Consider the following 22,670-nt stretch of genomic DNA (forward strand, 5'->3'; position numbering starts at 1 on the left):
GTGATTGATGTAAAAGGATTGCAGAGTTAGCTGTTATTTTCATCTTGTTTGCTGTAAAGAAAAATTAATAAAACAAAGGAAGAAAACTAGATAATTGATTTATTATAATATAATAACTTTATATGCAAATTTATTGGTGAGTTAGAGTGCGACCTTCAATTTAGTTTCTTATTAGCTACAGTTTTACTATATTTTGATTTCTATTTTTAACACATCTTAGTTTATTAAAAAATTGTGTAAAATCAAATGGTCTATTTTATTGAGTTTTGTGTAGGAAAACTTAAAATTATTTAACAATATACAGATTTTACTTTTGAAAAAGATATTGTATCAATTAAAAGCGCTATAATTTTAAGGGAAGTTTCAAAGCTGATAAAACTGTTCTTGGAAAATATTATTGATCTGAGAATTTTCTTTACCTTTGCCAATTACTATTTCTATTCCTTAACAGACTGTGCTGCTGGCACAAAAAATAGATGTCATGAGTTTATTCAGAAATTGAGTGGTTGGTATTGGTATGATAGACAATAATTTCCATTGATGTATGATAAATGTTTTACCTAGGATCCAGTTTCTATATAAGTGGTATATTTTTCTTTACCATGTCAAATTTCGTCACAAGTTATGTTCAAAACAGGCTTTTCACATTGTTCTATTCAACATTTTCACGATTCATCCAACCCCATTCCATTTTGGTGTACCATCGGTCTTTAGCGTATTAAAGTGCCAATCATTTTAAATGTTTGAAATACATACACGTCCACGTGTGAATGTTGAGAGCTGGATTCTGTGAGAAGGATTCCTGCACTCTCATGAGTAACTCTGCTGGGTGTGCAGGGCAAAATGCATTCAAAACTTTGTTTTTGTAAAAGTTGTATGATATCTATGAATTCATTCTATAGGAATGTTAAATCAATGTTTAAATATAAAATTTGAAAATATATTAGCAATTCCTTTAGCTGCTATTTAAAAAAAAATCCATTCTCTTTCACGTGCAGGACAGATGTTCCATGCAATTTCAACGAAATATTTCTTAAACAAAATTTATTTTAAATTCACTGAAGAATAATAAAACTAAGAACAACTAGTTATTTTATCTGAGTGTAATTGATTAACTTGTCAAAATAAAATTCCGTGGCTTAAAATTTGTCATAAAAAGCAGTTTAAACTGCATGTTCCGGACCCGTTTCACTGACTGTTGCTACTCAAATGAAACAAATTTCTTAAAAACTACTTGAAATTCAATTAATTTGAACCTTCGGCTTTATAAATGTTATAAGTTAGTGTCAGAAAAATAAGATTTTTTTTAAAAAAAAATTTTGTTCTCACTCTTTGTGGAATGACCCTCGAATATGTCATCTGGGGAGAAGAATTAACTATATAAAATGCAGTTTTTAGTTCGTAGTCTCCTATCTTAAAAATTTTTTCTAATGCCATTAAATTAAATCTTGCTTTACTCCTTTTTTTATTTTAATATTGTTTTAATTAAATTGCCATTCATTTATTTACAGGCAGGATTTTGGTAGATTTTTCTCCAAACAATTTTGTATTTTTTTGTTGATATTTCTGATTTAAAATCATTTACTCATTCTTGCAACAGACTTGACTCGTGAGCTTTTAGGTTAATGGTGTTCATTATTTCAGTCAATTAAATCTTATTTAGTCCAGTAATTCTAAAAAAAGGGTTTCTTTGTAAAAATTACTACCTGGAATTTTTCATCAAAGACTGCTTTATGTCATTATAAACAATGGTTGGAAACTCTTATTCTCTTCCATATGCTTCATTCTTTTCAGAGGTAACATAAAAGTGATATTAAAGAATTTTATAGCATTTATAAGGGTAATAGGCCAGTAAGATGTTTTTGATGCATTTATTTATGCTCAATCTGATGAAAACAATCAAAAGATGATCGGACCAATAGTTTAGTTGTTATAAGGGTTTTATGTATAATTTCGTACTTGTGTCGATTTATGTACTATAACATTGATATCTAAGCAAGTGAGGCATTGTTTCTAATGTTATTTTCTTACTCTAAATAGATTAAGACTTCTAAAGTCAAAAGTATGAATAGTTCAGAAGTTGAAAGAATTTTTGTGTATTAAAAGTTCTTTTGACAAGTACTTATGCTTACTTTTTACATTGCTATCTAGGGGCTGTGTGAAAATCTAGGATTTTGTTACTGTTAAATGTAGGACTTTGTTGAATGAGATCATTTCTGTGACAATCAGACTAATAGTTAATAAGTTATAATCATTCTATCTGCAAAAATTGCAATATTGTGCTAGTATTTTTAAGTCTTCCATTGCTATATTAACAAGTGAGGTATTGTTTCGTTTGTATTTTTTCTGGTTAAATCGAAAAATGTTTTTTTTTTGAATTGCATTTATTAAGTAGAAGGCCTTTATAACTGCAAAACTATTTATGCTATCAACTCTAATTTTATCTAATTCAATTCAGTCTGAACAGTTTCTTTCGAAAATGTACCTCACATGTTCAGATAGTCCTAGATGGTAAAGTAAAGTGTACAAAAGTCTTGTCGAAAATAGTACTTTTTTTACGCGAACTTTTATATATTCTGAACTCTTCATTCTATTTACTCTAATGTAATTTCGCCGATTCAGCGTAAAGTTATAAATAGGAAATAAATTCTGTCTTGCTTGGATATATCAGATAAAAGTAGATAGGTACAAGTACAAATTTTTGCTTTGTGTACATGAAGCCCTTATAACTAGACTGTTCATCCTATAGTCTTGTGATATTGGTCTCATTCCATTCAGCATGAACAAATACAACAGAAACAATACCTCACTTGGCTGTCTAGAAGAAATTCAATTCTCCCTCCAAACTCACACCCATATCCCTTAAAAAAGGGGGGGGGGCGTACAGAAGAGTATGCGTTCTTTGCGAAATATCTTGCTGCAACAAACTAAAATTTCAACAAATTTTATTTTAAAACGAAGCTAGCCATGAAAATTTAAGATTAAGTATTTTTCTATTGGCTATTTTTTGCTGAGTTAACAGTTAATAATTAGTGGTGTCAACAGCCAGTTATGATTATTAACTTCAGTGCAATTTTTTTTTATCACAGCAAATACAATATCATCCTTCTCACTGATAGAAATAAACTTATTAGCAAAACTTAGTACCAAAGAAGAAAAACATATTTTTAAAGAAATACGTTCTTTTTTTTTTTTTTTTTTTTTTTACTTGTACCCAGCGTTACGAAAAATTTAGAAAGGTTACACAAAAGTCATAAGTTTGGGAAACACTGAATTAGGAGGATATAATTCTATGAAAAAAGAATCTTAGATGTTAATTTTTTTCGTAGAAAGTCTTAATACATATTATTGGACTAATTCTGCTCATTTTTTTATTCTAAAAAATATTGTTTATTCGTTTGTTTTTCAATCTATTTTATGCAATTAACGGTTTACTGCTATTTTTAAATCTTCTGTTTATTTTATTTTTTTAACTGTCAAATGTGGCGTAGTTGATCGATATATTAATTTATTAGCAGCATTTTCCTCAATTTGCTGTGTTTAACCGTGTTTTGAGAATTGAATGTATTGTACATTCAATTCTCAATCTGTTTCGATTTATTTTAAAGTTAGTATTTTACCTTTTCTTTTTCTACCCAGGTACATGCATTTTTTACAAATTTGCCGTTCGTCAATTTTTAAGTTTGCTTATTTCTTTGTATATATTTCTTGTATATATTATATATTTCTTTGGATTTATTAAGGTTATTCAGATAGTATGTAAGCATATTTTTTACAAATTTCGATCTCCTTCGTTACTAGCAAAAATAGTCTTTAATTGTCAAAGGGGAAACAAATAATAACCTATGTAAATTATGAAACGTTCCTTGCCTAAGTCATTCATTTATCTGATCTCTAGTGTGAGGGTTTTATTTGCACATTGAAACTGGAAGTGTTTATTCGCATTCTATTATTCATTTTTCAGGATGAAATTAATTTATAAATGAGACTTTCAAGGTTAAATAGTTTTGCAGTTTATTTTTTTTAACGATTCTGTTTCTTTGTTTCGGTTAAATGTTTTGAAATAAATAGAAGCTTTATTATTTTTTTTTAGATTCTGGAATGGAAAGTTCTCCCAGGTCTCCAGGTAATTTATTTATTTCAAGTTTAATTTTCGCTATTGCGTTCAGTGCTATTTTTTTTCTACTATTCATTTAAAGCAACTTTTTATTAGATTTAAAAATAAAAAATACCAGTTATCATAACTGGTAAGCACAGACGGTTAATTCCTTTTTTTAGAAGTGGAACGTCCATTTTTATGAAATTTGAGGGGCGGATATAGTTGTGTGAGCTGATGAAGAGATTATCTTATTTCCGGATTTTTATAAAAAAAAATTTTCTTCGGATTTTTATTTTTCCCTTGTTTCATTGTTCTGTAATTTTCTCTACATTTTGAACTTATATATATATATATATATATATATAATTTGTTGAATTATTGACAAAAGGGAATTTTTTAGACAATGGAAAAGTATTTTTTTCAATGAATTCTTGTAATCAAAATTATTTTATTCTCCGAAAATATACTAATTTTCTTGATATAAAAATTTATAGCTAGAACACTAACGTTTATATAAAAATTATCATGTGTGCCATCAGCTTGACTATATAGATCATGGTATATGACAATTACATAATTTAATGAAATTTTAGTCACAGTATTGAAAAAAATTTGTTCTTATTTAGGCAACTGTTTTCATGCTTTAGGCTACTATAAGCAACTATTTTGTTAATTTTTTCTGTGGCAACCCTGTGTTCTGCATCGTTCACCAGCCCCCGGAAACTATATACTGACAGCTTATTGCATATAGTTTCGCCCATTCCGCCTTTGTTTTATTTAATAATTTAATAATAAATTGCTCCTAAACTAAATGTAAGATTAAGTGGCTGCAAAGAATAAAATTAATGACCTAACTTGACATTATGTAAATCAAAAACTGATGTTTTTTATTTATGTTAAAGACTCTGCTCCCTGCTCATTGTCACCCGCTAACCAAAAATTGAAATACGTACCGTTGTTAAAAAATTCAAAATAAAACTAAATTTGTAGGTTAAGAAACCAAAAATAAAATTTCTCATAAAAGCGTTACCCCGATTTCTTTTTCAGTAATTTAATTTTAATTTTTCTTTGGAATTAAGTTGAAATCATCAAATATATCTGGAAAAAAAATTGGAAATTACATAAGCTCCGATTAAAAAATAAAAATTCATACTGATAAGCCTAGATTGAATCTTAAATTGTAAAAGTTAATTTAACTCTTTTAATTTGTAACCCTTTTTATCAAATTTATCATAAAAGAAATGTTTTAAGTTGCATATATATGTAATTAAAAATTCAAATCTCAAATATTCAAAATGAAAGATAGTTCCTAACAAATGAATAAAAGAAAGTAAAAAGGATAGCCTTGACGTCGGTGCTTGTTGGCGACGTCAAGGCGAGGAAGGGAAAGGATATGCTCTCATAGAGACAGAAGCGGAGGTGAAATATTATCGAATTACTTGATAATATGAACACATTTTCATGCAATATTAATACTGTTTTTTGGATAAGACCCTGGCTGATTCGTTGACAAATTGGCATCTGAGGATGTTTATATTTCTTAAAAGAAAGTATTCTAGCGTTTATTTTATTTAAACATTAGACACGTGCAGTTGGTTCGAATACACCAACTCAAACGTTTTGCCATATCACATTAGTAGTCTACTTGCTATCGTGGTTTAATAGCAGAAGAGCCAGAATTGACGATGTTCAGCCAAACGTAATCATCAGGTTAATTACGATGATTACCAAATATCCAAAACTATAAGGAACATGCGATTTAGATTAGAGACTTCTGTTATGAAAAAAGTGGTATTCAACATTACTGTCATTCTGTCTAATTACCTCATAATTTTCCTGATAATTACTAAATATCGAAATAAAACTTTTTCACTTTTTCCTTTTATCTGATAAAGATCACATGGTCAAAATATGAGACCTATCGTAGTGGTAATTTTTAATCTGCATAATTCTCAATTACCGTAATTAACTTAATGAGTACATAAAAAAAGGTATTTTTTACTTTAATTAATCTTTTAACTCATTGTTAAAATTTGAGGTTTCCATCTTGGTAAGATCTTGTTTTTTTTTTTTTTTTTTTTTAGCTTTAATGTCGATTGTGCTAATTGCTGCCATAATTACTAAATATTGAAATCAAAACTTTTTAATTTCTCCATTTATCTCATAAAGATTATATGTTTTAATCATATAGTTGTCTAATTTCATGGAAAGTGAGAGCGTATTGATGAGTCAAAGCTTTTCCTTTTGTCTATGCAAATTAACATAAAGCTCTCTACTTAAAATATGTATACACATATCTATATATTTTTAATGAAAGCAAGTATGGCTTTTATTCCGTCCGAATGAGGGAGAAAATACGTATGTTTTGTTAAACTTTCGTGATTTAAAACACCGACTGTAAAACTTAATTCATCTCGCAATTTTTCATTCTAATAAAAACGGGAATTTATTTTAAGAGGACGCAATATCGCGTGAGAAACTTTTCTTGACTAAATCTGTTTCGCCGCCATTGGTATTGTCCCATCGGTTTAAAAGCCTTAGGCATGACCCCTAGGCTTGACACGACTTCTTTGACCTTTGTCCAGATCTCCCAACGCCCCTTTCCTTTAAATAGTTCGCTCTGTTCAATCAATTGTATGGAAATCGGAGGCGAACCTAAAAAATGTACTAGTGTCAATATTTTTAGCAATTTTTTTTAAATTTAAATGAAAACACCCACTTTTAATTTCCATATTTTAAATGGATCATTCTCAGAAAGAAACAGAAATTTCTATCGCGTAGTTTTTAAAATTTTTAATAAATTTATAGCTCAAAACAATAATTAAAATTTTATTTTCGTTTGTTGTCAAATGTGAATTCCTTTTTCTGGAGGTTAACAAAATTGATACGGCGTTTGAAAAGGTTAAAAATTGGTTGAATCGTAACGTCTGGTATTAATAAAATATTTTGGAAACCTTTTTACCGAGGATATTAATGTAATAAGTCTCCAGTAAATATCATGCTGTTAAGAAACAAAAACAAAAATGTTTTCCGGTAGCAAAGTTAATGATTGTTGTGTGCTGCTAATTAATTTTTTGTGTATTGAAAATAATCTTAGAAACATTAATATTGTGTTAAATGGTTATTATTAAACATTTCATATAAAAGTAACTGTTATAAGAAAAACTGTTTTTAGATTATTTGTTGTCACGTTTCTTTTCTTACGTTTCTTTTCTTACTATCCTATGTTTGCATTTACTTAGGCTACTTTTTTGTGTTGGATGTAGATTTTGTGATAGTTTTAATTGATAACGTGCTTAATATTATGTAATTATCATAATGATAATAATTAGTTGTATCAAGTAACTGAGAATTTTTCTGTGTCTTTCTCAAAATTACTTAGAAAAATATCCTAGTAGAAACCCGCTTCATTTTTAAGTAAATAGTTTTAGTTCCTGGAGGAACCTATGGGGGTTAGCACTCCCTAGAATTGCGCTCCCCCTTACTACTTGCCTGACCACTTGTTTGCTTCAGTTGGCTGTCTAATGTTCAGATGAATTATTTACGGTGATCGCTGCGCCTACAAGTCTGTTCTTTTTTTCTTTTTTTTTTATAGTGCTTGCGTTATTTATGGTTTATTTATTTGAGAAATTTATCTTTATAATGTGCGTTCGTAGAATATTATTGACATTTAAAAGTTGCCCAAAATATACTGTCTACGGCAACCAATAAAGTTATTATTTTTCGATATTCTCTTTTGCTATTAGAGCCAAGGTTGATTATTTTTATAGAAACCCTGAAAAAATAAAAGTAAGTCTTACATTTTTATTACTCCCACCTTCATATCTCAAGCCTACTAAGTCGTTCAATCCACTGTTTTGAACATTAAGTTAGTTAGCAAGCAAGTTTTGTTTCAAATCAATTTAAACAAATTTTACTCACGTTATGTTTCATTGTCTGTTTTAAATTTTGTTTATTCTTTAAACTAATCGCAAGTAAGATAGCAGCAGCTGTTATTGACGTATTTATTGCAAAAACAATTAAATGTATGAATTGAACATAGTTTATTATTTAAATAAGAGTCCGATAAAATTTAATGTTAGGTAAGTAGGTATATATCGTTGCGGCTCTGACTCGGCGGTTATTCAAGACACGACTCGTCATTCACGCTTTGTTTTCATTCAGAAATTTATAAAAGGAGTGGCGTTGATGCACGTCATTGTTATTGCAAAACAAATACCAATGACATGAAATATTTTGTTGTTGGGTGCGAAGTGCAAAGGGACTTTTTTCTTTTATAAAAAATTGCAGAATATAGTAACTTAAATTGCTTTCGCTCTCTGTCTGAAAAATTGAGATTATCTTAGCGGAATGATGTAAATTTTATATAATTATTAAAAATATGAACTGCTTACGAAACAAAACAATGTAATTTTTTTTTTGGCCATGTCCACCATATCTTAATTTCAGGAGTGGATGCTTTGCTTAGAGATATTAAAAAAAATTGTATAACTTGGCTAGCGAGATATTTTAAATTTTTTAAAATATAATTATTTTCGTTAGTTTTTTTTTTTTTTTTTTATGGGCTCTGTAGTTTTTTCATTAAGCTAAATCATTCTACAGATATTTAAATATTATGTAAACATATTTTTTGGTGATTTCTCTCCTTCATTTACCTTAATTAGCTACAGTTAACTAATACAGAGTTTTCCTATGCTTTTATAATGTATTTCTTTTTCAAATTCAGATTCAGAAAATGTAATTTTTTTTTTCTTTTTTGGATAGTATGGCCTTAGTTTATTTTTAGCATTGTTCATCCCCGTCTCCACTGTTAACGAAAATAAGCAAAATAACAAATCCTTTTTCTTATATGCCAAAATAAATTTAAATGGCGGCAGATGTACAGAATCGTACAAAATCGAGGATTTTAAACTTCTAACAGTCTGTGTTTTTTTCTTCTTTCAATTTGACGTTAGATTGTTTTATTCTTAATGAAAGAGATTTTATTCAAACTAAAATGCTCAATAATTTAACTGAGCCACTTAATAAAAATTAATTAGGTTCTTTTTCAGTTGAACTTTATTTAATCAGTGCAACAATGTTCCAAGTTTCTGTTGCATAAAGAAATACAATGCATTATGTTCTTAGAAATAGACCTTGCAGGAATAATTCTTGCCATCAATCATACCCAAGAATTTTATTTCATGATAAATGCATACTTTTGTATACATTTTAAATTATTTTGAGTGTTTTATTATATTGATGTTTTTAGTCTTCTATAATCCTATGTTTAAATTAGTCAAATGAGTTAAACTTGATTGTAAACAATTAACATCTGTTTATTTTATTATAACATCTGCATTAAATTTATTGCTGATGTTCAAATGTTGAAACGGAGCATTTCTTTAAAAATAACAGTAGCAAGCAAAACACATTTCTATGGAATTAGCAGGCATAATGCATGTGTTTATATAATGAATTCAGACACTTAAAATTTTTTACTCCTTTATTTGTTAGAGAGTACAATTCATGGTTCCTAGAATAATAAATGGTGATACTTGTGGTGGTTTTGAGCCTAAAAATATTTTTCCACATTTGACTGTTTAAATAATTTTATTTCTTGATTTATCCTCAAATTTAAATATTTTTATGTATTATGTGTATAAAACAAAATAAATGTAAACATTAAACAAATTCATTCATGTTCAAATTTAAAAGTATTCTGCCAATTTTGATTGTGTTTTAGTAAGGAAAAAATTGTCTATGCATGAACCTGAAATTTTTTCATCCAAGACATTCAGTTGGCATTAAAATATCTGTTATTTGTAGACATATATGTTGGCTTAAAGGGTAATAAAATTATTAAAAGGTGATCCCTCTAATGAAATTTCTTATTTATTATCAATTGAAATGTGTTTCGTAAAGTATGTGGCACTAGTATTATGGTTTCAAATGTAATCTATAAAGTGTACATTTTGAAAAACAATGGGAATAAAACACGCATAGGAAACATATAAATTTGAATGTCAGAAAAACTGCAGTGCAAATTGCCCTGGTAGTTTCACGAAGGTTTTGTAAGTTTTAGCTTGAATACACAAGATTTTTATTATGTTGGATTGCATCAACGAATAGCCATTGAGATGCCATTAATTAGTATTTTAAAAAAAATCTAATAGTTTGTACAGTTTGCTTTAGACCTATTGAACTGAGCACTTGAAAATTGTAAAAAAAAAAAGTACCAAAAGTGGTGTAATATCGGGTAGTTAAAATTCGAAGGCCGCTTGAAGCTAAATTATTTTATCTGGAACTTGTCAGATTGATTCAAGATATTCATCATTTAGTTGATGTACAATCCATCATTCCTGAAAAGTCATATGTGTAACTTTTTTCTTTCTAACTTTCTAGTAATGTAAAATTACTAGAATTTTAGTGAAAAAGTGGCAAACATTTCTATTTTGGCAATTTCAGAAAATAATGCATGTAATCATGTGATATAGTGATAGCCTTAATCAAGAGGACAGACAATTGTCAAAACGTTCTGAACTGTTGTGGGACCCAACAGAAACTTCTAACAAAAAATATGTTTATTAATTAGTTTCGAAGAAAATTTATTTATACTAAAATTACAATATTGCATAAATGATCTTTAAAATTCTGCAGAATATGAAAATGAGACTTTTTGTGCTTTAAGGAAAGTAGCTGCAATAAATTATGCCTTGTGTTCCCTAAACAGTTTGTTCAGCTTTGGAAGTAATTGTGTTTTCTCTGCTGCACAATAGCTTTTGTAGACCTAGCATAGACTTTCATGGCTATTACAGGATCAGGGGGGAAGGTGGGCGCATAATGCACCCACTTATAGCTTGGGGGGGGAATTTTTACACTAAATAAAACATAATTTGGGGGGGGATTTAGAATTTGCCCAAGAGCTTGGGGGGGGGGGACACTGTACAGGATAGAGCCCTAATAATGGGTCTAGGTGGTTGACTATGGTAGGGAGATGTGTCCGAAAACAATATTCAATTAAAACCTGTTAATCAAGGTTCACAACCAGAATGAGATTAAAAAAGCATGATTACAACATATTAACAATATTTAATATTTCCGATATCATATTGAGAAATTTTTAACTTAATATTTCAATCTTAGCAGATATTTTTAAACATGATAGTACAGCACAGAACCCGTTATCCGGAAATCAGAAAACCGGAAAATCTAAAAACCGGAACAAAATTCGATAAATTTTCCCGCCATTTTAAAAGAAAAAAAAAAAATTTTCCTCATAAGATTTTAGGATTTTTCTTTCTTTTTGGAAAGATGTTTACCTTACTATCATTTTGGAAATAATCATTAGTGTATTACTTAGTTTTTTCTTTTTAAGATTGTTTCCAAATATTTTTTTTAGTTGGGTTTAACAATAAAAAAAAAACTGCTTTTTTTAGCGATTCAGAAAACCGGAAAATCAGTTAATATAATCTTTTATTATGTTACCAGTTAATATAATCTTTTATTTATCACTAATATAATTTTTTATTGATTACCTTTTTTTCCCCCCAGATTCATCTTGCCCTGATTATTCTTTTGATGCTAGCTTAGGGCTTGCAAACAGGGATCAAAACTCTAGCAGTTTAAATATTCTCATCAATTCAACTACGGGTAACAGTGTGTCTAGTAGATTTAGAATTCAGCTTCAGGCTCATCCAAGTAAGCTTTCCTGAACACTATTTCTCCTGATATATCTATAACAGGGATGTTCTTTTCTTAAAGAGACAAGACTAACAGAACATCATTTAAATACATGGCTTCTTTAATTTTCCAAAAGAAATGTCATATCTATCAGTTTAAAAGTTAATATCTTATAAATCAGGGTTGGCATGATTTAAGTCATGATTAAAATCACTATTTAAATCGCTTTTTTTTTTTTTTTTTTAAACTAAAAGCAATCTTTTTCCAGTCAGTTAAGTTAAAAAACCAAGTTTAAATGAAATAAAATAAGATTTTTTTTTTAAAGAAAATCATTTTTATTTTTTATATATAAAGTTATATTTTTTAAGGTGTGATTCTTTTTAAAGACTAGTTTCATTAACAATGAAGATTTTATCCAAAGAAATATTGAAATGGCAAATTATTATGTTTTTAAATAGGTAATAAATATTATATTAGATACTTAAAGGGGATATAAGTAACATTCAACTATTAAATTATAATTTTCCATTAGCTGTATGTAAAATAATTTGTTGGTAATAAGCATATTTCATCTAAACCTATTTATTTGTATGTTTATTTAAATACTTTAAGTGCTTTTAAAATCTATTAAATACATTGTTAGTGTTCACCACTATTAAAGAGGACTTGTTCTGTCTAAAAGAGACTTAACATTTCTGTTTAAAAAAAAATTCTGATCTAAACTAATTTACTCTTCATTGGATACCTAACTGACATTGCTTCACTGTCTTTAAAATTTTAAGATGTTTAGCTTGAACAAAAATAACTGATTTTATTAATTTAGTCATTAGCTTGTAGTGATGAAATAATTTTTGAAACATTTTAGCTTAAAATATATACTATTTTAGCTATATTATTGTTTTCAAATAATATTATATACTGTTAATATGCTTTATCAGATTTACCTCTTAAATATAATAAAATCAAAAATCTGGCAAAAAATCTGATTTTTTTTAAAAAATATTTTTTTAAAAAAATAACAAATTCTGCCAACCCAACCCTAGTGTAAATTAATAATAAAAGCCAAAATAGATAATCTTGAATAGGATAGCTAGGAACATTACCTTTTGAGATGTTGTTAAAATGATTTCTTTAAAAATAATTCTTCGCAATATAGTTATATTGTTGATATACTAAAATCCACAACCAACCCTGGTTTAAAGATTTCTATGGATTATTATTTAGAGAATCCTTGTTAAAAAATTATACATTTTTATTTTTTCGACATTCATTTGTTTTTAGTTTTTATATTAGTTTTATTTGCTAATTGTATCTATTGCTAGGGAGAAATAGAAATGTTCAAATTCCTGATAGTTCGTCAAGAAGTCAAAGTTATCAAAATAATGGAAAAAGTGTTATAAACTTTGCTGTAGGAAGTAAGTTCTTTTAAAGTTTTTTCTATTTATTATTAAAATATTTAAAAAATAGTGTGTAAAGTACTAATGTTTATATAAGTATATAATTTCTATCTTAAGGTATTATAAGTATATATTTCTCTTGTTCAATCCCTCGGTTTAAAGTTCAAATGTATGTGTAGCATATTTTTTGAATTGGATTTGGAATTTCGAATTTTGATAGGGAATTTTTTTTTTATATTTTGATCTGTTCCTGAAAGTTCTAGTGGAAAGAGTTATAACAATAGTAAAGAATGTGTTTCAAGTTTTCTTATTGTTGGGAGTATGTATTCTGGTAGCAACTTAATTTATGTTATATTTAAAGCAGTTCCTTATAGTTCAAAAATTAGTCTGCATAGTCCACAATAAAAATGCATTTATTTTTCAAGGTTTAATTAGAAAATTTTAATTGTTTTTTGAAAATTTAGAATTTTTTAATTTTCTAATAAAAAAAGATTATTTTAAACATTGTCTTGTTATTTTATAAAATGAAATTAAACATATCACGAAATTACACAGCTCTTCTAGACCAATTGTTTCTCAAGCTATAGCTAATTTAAAGATTACAAAACTGCAAAATTTTGTATTGAAAATTTTAAAAATGCATGACTCTGAATGCCTGAATTTCAAAAAATCTGAAACTTAGTATTTTTCTACATTAGCTTAGTTCTATCTATAACCCAATAATCTAAATTCAAAGACCTGACATTTTGTCTAATAGTTGATCAGATGTGAAGTAATTGCTTTGTTATTTTAAATTATTTTTTAGGGAATCTCTTTTGAAAAATACTGCTACAGATAATTCTTAGCCTTGCAAAGATATCAAATACCTTTGTTTGAAAATAATGACCAATGCTGATTGTATTTATGTATATGTTCCACCTTGATTTCACGTCATCATAATTTCGTGAATATTCATGAACAATGTAGGGTGTCCCGGGGTAATTCACGATCACTCTGTTTCTGGGGTAAATAATGATCACCTAAGTTATATTTAAAAAAATTTTTTTTTTTTTAAATTTGAGACATGGACAAGAATGCTTGTACACTTTACTAAAGTATAACCACATTTACTTAATAATAGCTTTTTGTTTTATCTAACAAAATAAGTATCTTTTAAACTGCTTTCTGTATTTTCAATTTCAAAGATGGGTTTAAAAATGTGCACATTTCTGCTAAGATCCCCCTCCTTCTCTTAATAATAAATATTTTGAGTTACTTTATATTTCTTTGATATAAAAATAGTGTAAGCTTTTGTTTAATTGTTTCACATCTACTGTAAACATTATAATTTATTATAGAAAACTGTATCAAATGTTGCCCCCTACAGATGGGGTAATTATTGATCACTGGGGTAATTCCTGATCACTGTCATTTCTTCTTATAAATAGTATATAAAATAGCTAATAAATAGCTAATTGTCTTTTCTTAAATAACAGTTCATATTTATTAAGTGGAACTACTATAAAATATATTTTAACTGTCATCACAAAATTTGTTTTTATCGGTATAGGTACAAGACTGTATTCTGATTTGCACCATTTCTGGTTTGTCATACCTTGCTTCTATCTTAATTTTATGTGTGTATATTGCTAGAATAATTTTTAAGTTTATAAATTAGCTTAGTATAAATATGGTGAGAAATTATTAGCCTAAAAAGGATACTAAGCTTCTAGAAAGCAAAATTAGTGAATTTCTTTTAATGATTGAAAATGAAAATTTCAATGTGAGAGCTGCTGCCAGAACTGTTGAGTTGACATACCTTACTTTACTTTACACTTTCACTTAATGAAGTTAAAAAATCCAGCAAAAGTAACCCATGAGGGAACTCTTATATTTCAGCAGAACATGGGAATGAGTTGGCTGATTGCCTAAAATGTATGGCATGATGCAAAGATTTTTGGAAAATTTAAAGTGTTAATCTTTCTTCTTGCTTTTAAATAGTTTTATTAGCTGCTTAAACATATCTTTTCGGTTTATTTGTTTGATCTTGATGTCTTATTTGTTAATTACCATTATATAATTATTTTTAAACAGCCCCTTTACAATAAAAACTGGTGATCAGTAATTACCCCAGAAGTGATCAGGAATTACCCCAGAAATGATCAAGACCAGGGGTAATTCCTGATCACTAAAAATTTAAAATCTTTTAAATTCTAATTAGATTTTCAAACAAAAGAAGGAGGCATAGGACTCATCTCATACAGCCTCAAACTTCCAGTAAATATTAAAATTCTATCTTGAATAGTTTTTTCACAAAATAGATGTTTGCATTTTTTGATCAGGAATTACCCCAGGTCACCCTACTTAAGAAAAAGAAAAAATTTCATATCAATAAACTTTTTTTACTTCAAACTTAATTGCTTCATCTATGCCTTTATGTTTGTAAAATTAGAGAAATTTGTATTAAATAATGATTATGTTGATTAAAAAAGAAAAATTAAGATGTTTATTCCAAGTTTGACTAGTTTATATGATTGAGTATTTATTATTTCTACCTTTTGCTATCAGGTCAGAGGAGTGGATCAACTTCCAACACAGATAGCTTAATTGATTCATTATCTTCTGCACACTATCAAAATTCTTCTTTGTCTTCAGGCAGTGGCACTGATAATTTTTATGAAACTTCTATTGAACTTCATAGTCATAACCCTCCTCCATATTCAAAACCTGGGATGCCTTATTTTGCTTCAACTTCCAGTATACCTACAGCTTCTAAGTCAAATTCAGAATTGGCTCCTCTTCCTAAAATAGGTTTGAAATCCATTTATATGCACTTTGGATCATTAAATATGTATTTTTTCCCTAGTTCATGAATCTTATTCATTTTCAGTTAATAGTAAAGTTAAAATCAACTTTTTTAATGTGTGAAGCTCATTCTGTTTGACTTTATAGAAAATTTATGAAATATGATCAACAATTCTTATTTTGAGTGTATGAATATGCTCCATTTTCAATTAGTAAAAATATTAATAAATATGTTGGATAAAATTGAAGTTAAATGCCTCAAAAATATTAACTTTTTTGATAAAGTTTTCAATATTTTCCCCATATTTTTAAATTTTTAAGGTTTTATTAATTTATTATTTTGGAGTAGTAATCCCTATTTTTTTGTTAAATCTTATTAAATTTTTTTATTTAATATTGTGTAATCAATGACTATTGTAATGTATTTTTCTTAGCTTAACGCTTTTACACTTTGAGAAATAGAAAAGTAATCAGCATGATTATTGAGACGTTCTGATATAGATTTAAAACTATTCTTGTAAGTAATTAAAAAACTTATGTTCAAATATGCAACCTTATAATTTAAGATCTTTTGTTCTTAGAAAAATAGAAAATTAAAATATTATTTTAATGACAATGTAAAAACTAAGAAACATAAGTTTGATTATAAAATCTTCAGTTTTTATTCATATTTATTAATATTAAAAATACTTTCTTAGAAGTTACAGCATTTGTCTTTTAATTGAAATAAGAACAATAATTTAAAGAATTGATATATTTTAATGTTCATAATCAATGCAAATGTTAAAGTGTGTTAAACAATTATTTTTATTTTCAAATGTGAAATTATAATTTAAAAAAAGTTTTTAACAGTAGTTATCAGGAAATTTTAAATAACACATGAAATGTTTTCAATAGTATGTGAAGCTCATTTAAAAAGCTTTACCTTACATCTAATAATATTTGTTTGAAAAACTTAATATCTGAGATTAAATTTAATTTTTGTTTTAAATCTAACTAATATATGCATTAAATAAAATTCAAAGTTTCATCATCAATAAAATATGGAAAATAGAAATAATAATGCAATATGTATGAATATAAAATGGTCTTGCAGTAGTAATATGAACAATAATATACATCTTTATAGGAAGGCTTTTTAAGTTTCCCTAAAAATTTAAAGGAATCAATTGAAACTGCACATTTTGATACTGTTTATTTTATGATTTATTTATCAATGCATAAAATTCTTTATCTTAATAATTAATTTTAAAAAAAGTTTCAAAAGAAGGTAAATCCAAAAAATGAAGAGAAAATTCACAAAAGAAAAAATTTATAGCATGAAGGTACAATAACAAAAAAACTGAAATTTCCAAATGCAATATTTTATTTTAAAAAAAATGGAATATTTATTTAAACTATACCACAAATTAATTTCATTGTAATGCTTTTATTAAGAGCATTGCAATGAGTCATTAGTGATAAATACCATTGAACAGGAATTGCAGTTGTCTCATTACCATTTACTACATTTAATCTGAATAAAACATAATAAATAATGAATTTACTGCCTTATAAAAAGAAAGGTTTTAGTTAAAAGAAATCGTTTAACTGAATGTTCAACATTATAATTCTCTTAATTGTTATTTCCTTTTCATATATACTCTGATTACGATTAAATGTAGTAAATGGTTATCAATTAAATCATTATCAAACAAATTTTAAATTTACAAAATTAAATTTTTTGCATTAACCATCTTCTTAAATGCAATAGTATAATAAGTATAAATTAGTCTCTCAGCTCTGATAACTGGAACATGTTTCACCCGTGACTGGAGACAAATCAGTTTGACAGACTTTGCTTAGAAATGCTTACTTTTGAGTTGCTATGTCTACACCTTTTTTTTTTCCTTTTTTTTATGCATCTGTGGGTGCAAAAGTTTTATAATTTAATTGCAGTAATGCAACACTACTTTTTAGTATACTTGTATATATTTGTTTATGTATCCTACAGAACATTCACATGCATCAGCATCTGTTTCAAGTAATTCAAGCTATTCCTCTGTTCAACCATCAAATTCCAACTATGTAAATAGTGTCAGAAAACAAATAACTTGTCGAATTATTCCTGAAACAACTAACATACCAAAGACTTTGCCTCAAGTTAATCCTGAACGCGGTGATACCTTCTGGTCAGCAAGCAATGTTCCTCAACGACATGTATCCTCATATCATTTGAATCTTCAAGAACCAGAAACAAGTGCCAAATCTCCATATGTTGAGACAGGTAATCAATTTTAAATTTCATTACATAATGTGCTTAATAATTTATTCCCTTTTCTCTAAAAAAATGTTTTTTTTCTTCATCCATGTTTGTGAGTTGATGTTAATCATTTATTATTTTTTTTAATTTTAGTGCATAATAAAAAAATGTCTTGTAAAAAAATGATTCTGTTAAAAAATGTCACTTTTTTTTTATAAATATTCCGCTTTTTTAGAAAATTCAGCCATTGAAATATTAAAAATATATTTATTTCTGATTTTTGAAGGTAAACAGAAAATTCAAACTACAAAGCTACCAACCCTTCTACATTTTTACTTATTTTAGCTATTTTATATGCAGAAGATAACCGCATTTTTACCTGCCCGTCTGATAGCTCGTATTTTCACAAATCAAATGAAGCTGCTTCAGACAAGTGTTTTAGAAGTCCCAAGCCTGGAATCTGCTAATATCTCTATTCTTATTCTCGCAATTTTAATATCAAACATAGCTTTTCATATTTACGTGATTTAAAAGTTGCGTGTTGTGAATCTTATTCATGCGATTTGAATAGTGTATGTTGTGAATTATGAATTGTGATTAGTATTTACGCAATTTAAAAATTTTATATCGCAGTTTGTATTTTCTCATTTTCAAAATCACATTTATAGTTTCATATTCAGGTAATTTCAAAAGCCATAATCGTGATTCATATTCACAGGATTTTAAAAAGTCATGTTGCTGATATATTTGCTATAAATCACGTAACAGTATTTATTAACAGAAATGGAATGTTAATGTATGTTCTCAGTAGTTTTAATTTGCTAAACCAGACAGTTTCTCAAGTAATAATTGTCTCTTGTGTGAACTGAAGAAAAATATAATTTCTAGCTTTATTTTTTCAATTGGTATTTTTCCTCTTTACTAAATGTTAAGTATCGGTGTAATCATTTATATAATAATAAATTAGTACACAATTTCATGTCAAAATATTGTTATTTATTATCTTAAACTGTCTGGAAAGTATTAAAAGCTTGCGCGTGTGTAAAATTTTATCGCTTGGAAATTCAGCTTTTTTGCCTTTTGGTCAATCTCATCCCTGTGGTGTAACTAGTATCCTTTTCCCTTACAGTCAAACTTCTGCATAGTTGGCAAAAGTGTTTTTAGGCAAATATAGCAAAATTGATCTTTCATCAATGTGGTTTAAGGGAATATTTGAAGAAATTTTTTTTATAGGATTCGCATTTTAGTATACAGTAGAATCTCGAAAGTTCGAGTCTCAGAAGACCGAGGTTCCGCTTAATTCGAGGTGCCAAATTTGATCAGAAAAGTGCAAAAATCAGAAAAAAAATCAGAAAAGTGCATGGATGAATCGAGAAATTTTCAAACAATGGTTTCTAGAACATTTTGTTCCAGAAACACGGAAGGCATTGAGAAAAAAAAATTGCCTTGCAAAGCAATTTTGTTTTTAAATAACGCTCCATCTCATCCGGACGATGATGAGCTACGTTGAGGTGAAATCCGTGCTATATTTTTTCCCGCCAATTTTACAAGTTTGATTCAGCCAATGGAAAATTTAAAGAAAAAATATCGACACCGTTTGTTACAACATTTAGTTCAGTCTGATGATGAAAGTGTTGCGGATGTTTTGAGGAATGTAAGTCTGAGAGATGTTGTCTACTGGATAGCAGATTCTTGGGAAGAAGTTCAACCTACGACAGTAATTAAATCGTGGACTAAGTTTCTACCTGAATTGGTTACGCCTATTGAGAAAATTAATGATGATGATAGTGGAACAATTGTTTTGAAAGATTTGGTGAAGGAATTATCAGGCTGCGAAAACTCTAATGCAGTTGATCTAAATGAATAGCTAAATAGTGACGACAAGCTGGAAATAACAGACTCAAGTATTATAGAAATGATGGAAGATGAGGAAGAATATGAAACAGAAGAAAACGACTCTCCGTTATCAGAAAAAAAAATATCTCATAGTGAAGGTTCTGCAGCCTTACAACTAGCCTTAAAATATGTAGAACAGCAAACTGAAGCCACCCCTGCAGATGTTTTGCTTTTGAAGCGTTGGCTGACTATCGCATCAACAAAGAGAAGTAATATACTGACGCAACAAAAAATTGACAATTTTTTTAAATTGTGAAGAATCTTTTACATCATTATACTAAAGAATAAAAGATTTTAAGGTAATATGTTCATTTTATTTAATTTCATTTGTAGTTGTTAAAAATTTTCTACTTTTTCGGAAAATCCGAGTTTTCAGTAATCCGAGGTAGTGTCAGCCCCAATTACCTCGGATTTTCGAGACTCTACTGTATATGAATACTATATTTTGTTTTATTGAGTGTTGGTTCGTAGTCTTAAAAGTATGTTCGAAAATCTTAATACTGGATTGATAGTGTGCCTAATTATGAAATGTCTTGTGGGGAAAAAATTAAATACTTTTATGTTTGGCACATCTGTTTAAATTCTGTGTTATGTATTGTATTGACTAAATTGTTATGCCAACTGTCTCGATTAAATCATATTCTTTTATACAATTATAGATCAAAACATTTAGAATTTTCACTATTTTAGTGTTGCTTTCTTTTTTTAAATTTTTGTACTAGATTTTTTCAAATTCTTTCTTTGGCCAATCCACTCTGCGTATTCCTGGATGAAGCACATGCAACCAGTAGTTTACTAAGTTATCTACAGTTAAAATCTATGTGTGAATGACTCAAAATAATGCAAATGTATTTATCTTGGTATGTTAGTAGTTATAAAAGTTTTTTATTCGCTTAATTTATTTAAAAAGAAAAGATAGATTTTTTAAAAAAAACTTCACTTATATAATATGCATTATTAGTAAATGCAGATAAAAATCTTACAGGATTTATCTTTTGTGATTTCAAAAATTGAGCTCTTTCTATTTAAAACCAAATTATTAATGATGCAATAACACAGATTTGTCAAAGTGATGAATTTTTACATCATTCCTACAGATTAAGATAATAAAAGACATAAATTGCAAACTTATATTGTGGATACTGATGAAAAGGAGCACTAAAAAAAATTTCTGCAGCAGGTCTTAAATGTATGCAATCTCAAATAAGTTTTGAGAACTTACTCAAAGATTGAATGAATTTATTTTTATTCAGTTAATTTTTTATAAATTTAGACCTTGATAAAAGCTAAAGTAGCAGTATCAAGAATCTATGTTCTTTCAAAAATATGTAAAAATAAATTCTGAGTAAAGAAACTTATTATTATTAAATTTTTATTTAGTTAATAGGATTCTGTATTTAAATGTAGTCTAACTGATTTTTATGTTTATGTAAAGAGCACTAACTAATTTATTGTGGTACCATAATATAATTTTACTCTAAATGTCTAAATTTATGTTATAGCACATCAAAGTATGGGATAAATCTCATTCTTTTTTAATATAATCGAATGTCATTCAATCCATGTTGCAACAAGTAGGTTAATCTTAATTTATTTTATGTGAAAATTTTGTTTCCCTTAAAGGAATAAAATGTTTTGTCTAAATTTCATTTTTCTTTCCTTATTTGAATAAACTTTTGTGGTGGCCTTAATTTTGTTTTTAGAATTTCATTTGTGTATTTGAGAAATACTCATCATTTATATAATAGCTTTATCAAAACTGTTTTCTTACATTGCATAAATAGCATTTGTCATTCTCTAAAATGCTTGGGTGTCATATACAATGCTAAGGAAGGCAGTCTGTAATAATTACCATATTTCATACTTTGCCGGTAACAGAAATGCACATATGATTAATTTACATGTTCAACTGTTTAATTTAGGTTTCAAGCGCAAATCATCTCCAATTTTGAACAATTCAGATTATTTGTCAGTTCCTTCATCAAGCTCAAATTGTGTAGAAAAAGAACAAAGTATAAGTAGCCAGAGCAAGAAAATCAAAGTGTCTGCTAGCCCATCCTATGTAGAACTTTCTGATGATGATGTACAGATAATAATACCAGAGACAAGTAAAAATATTATTGTAGTTTCATTACATATATTAAGTAGAGGGACTGCAGACCTCCTATTTCGACACCCCTCCTTTTTTCCCCTATTTTTCCTTTTTTTATTTTTTTCCTTAATCATGTCATTTCTGTTATTCCCCCTTTGAACATAGTGACAGCCAAGGAAATAGAATGATGGCTCAAAGTCAAGTATTGCCACTGCACCTGTTTTTCAATTTTGAATGGGGCGTGAGGAGGAGCAGAACATGATTTCTTTTTAGTACATCAGCTTCTGTGTCTGCTTACCAAATAATATTCAACTGTGTTGGAGAAGAAATAAAATCGCATTGCATAACGAGGAATAAGATTGTGATACACGTGTTTTTCCTTCTGATTTAGATTAATGTTTTATCTAAATGTTGAAACCCAGGTTAAATTCTAGATAGTGCTAATAATCCTGTACCAGAATCACGCAGACATTGTCACAAAACGTTAGTTTTTGCAGA

At 27.8% G+C, this 22,670-nt stretch overlaps 1 protein-coding gene across 3 annotated transcripts in view; it reads left to right on the top strand.

The window, feature by feature from the left end:
- The window catches only part of LOC107450426 (uncharacterized), a 32,404-nt gene that overhangs the window by 1,559 nt on the left and 8,175 nt on the right, over window positions 1-22,670 (top strand). For 2 of the 3 annotated variants that reach the window (XM_087157215.1, XM_087157216.1), the window contains exons 2-7: window positions 4,094-4,126; window positions 11,633-11,779; window positions 13,084-13,176; window positions 15,706-15,948; window positions 17,936-18,208; window positions 22,003-22,188. In XM_087157215.1, the coding sequence (XP_087013341.1) occupies window positions 4,102-4,126; window positions 11,633-11,779; window positions 13,084-13,176; window positions 15,706-15,948; window positions 17,936-18,208; window positions 22,003-22,188 (967 nt within the window). In that variant the 5' untranslated portion in view covers window positions 4,094-4,101. Of the gene's footprint in view, window positions 1-4,093; window positions 4,127-7,582; window positions 7,889-11,632; window positions 11,780-13,083; window positions 13,177-15,705; window positions 15,949-17,935; window positions 18,209-22,002; window positions 22,189-22,670 lie in introns of those variants that run through there. The other variant, XM_087157217.1, reaches the window with a different exon arrangement.

This window comes from Parasteatoda tepidariorum, chromosome 2, assembly GCF_982258835.1.
Source record: "Parasteatoda tepidariorum strain Cologne lab strain chromosome 2, Ptep-v5.0, whole genome shotgun sequence".
Taxonomy (NCBI): Eukaryota; Metazoa; Arthropoda; class Arachnida; order Araneae; family Theridiidae; genus Parasteatoda; species Parasteatoda tepidariorum.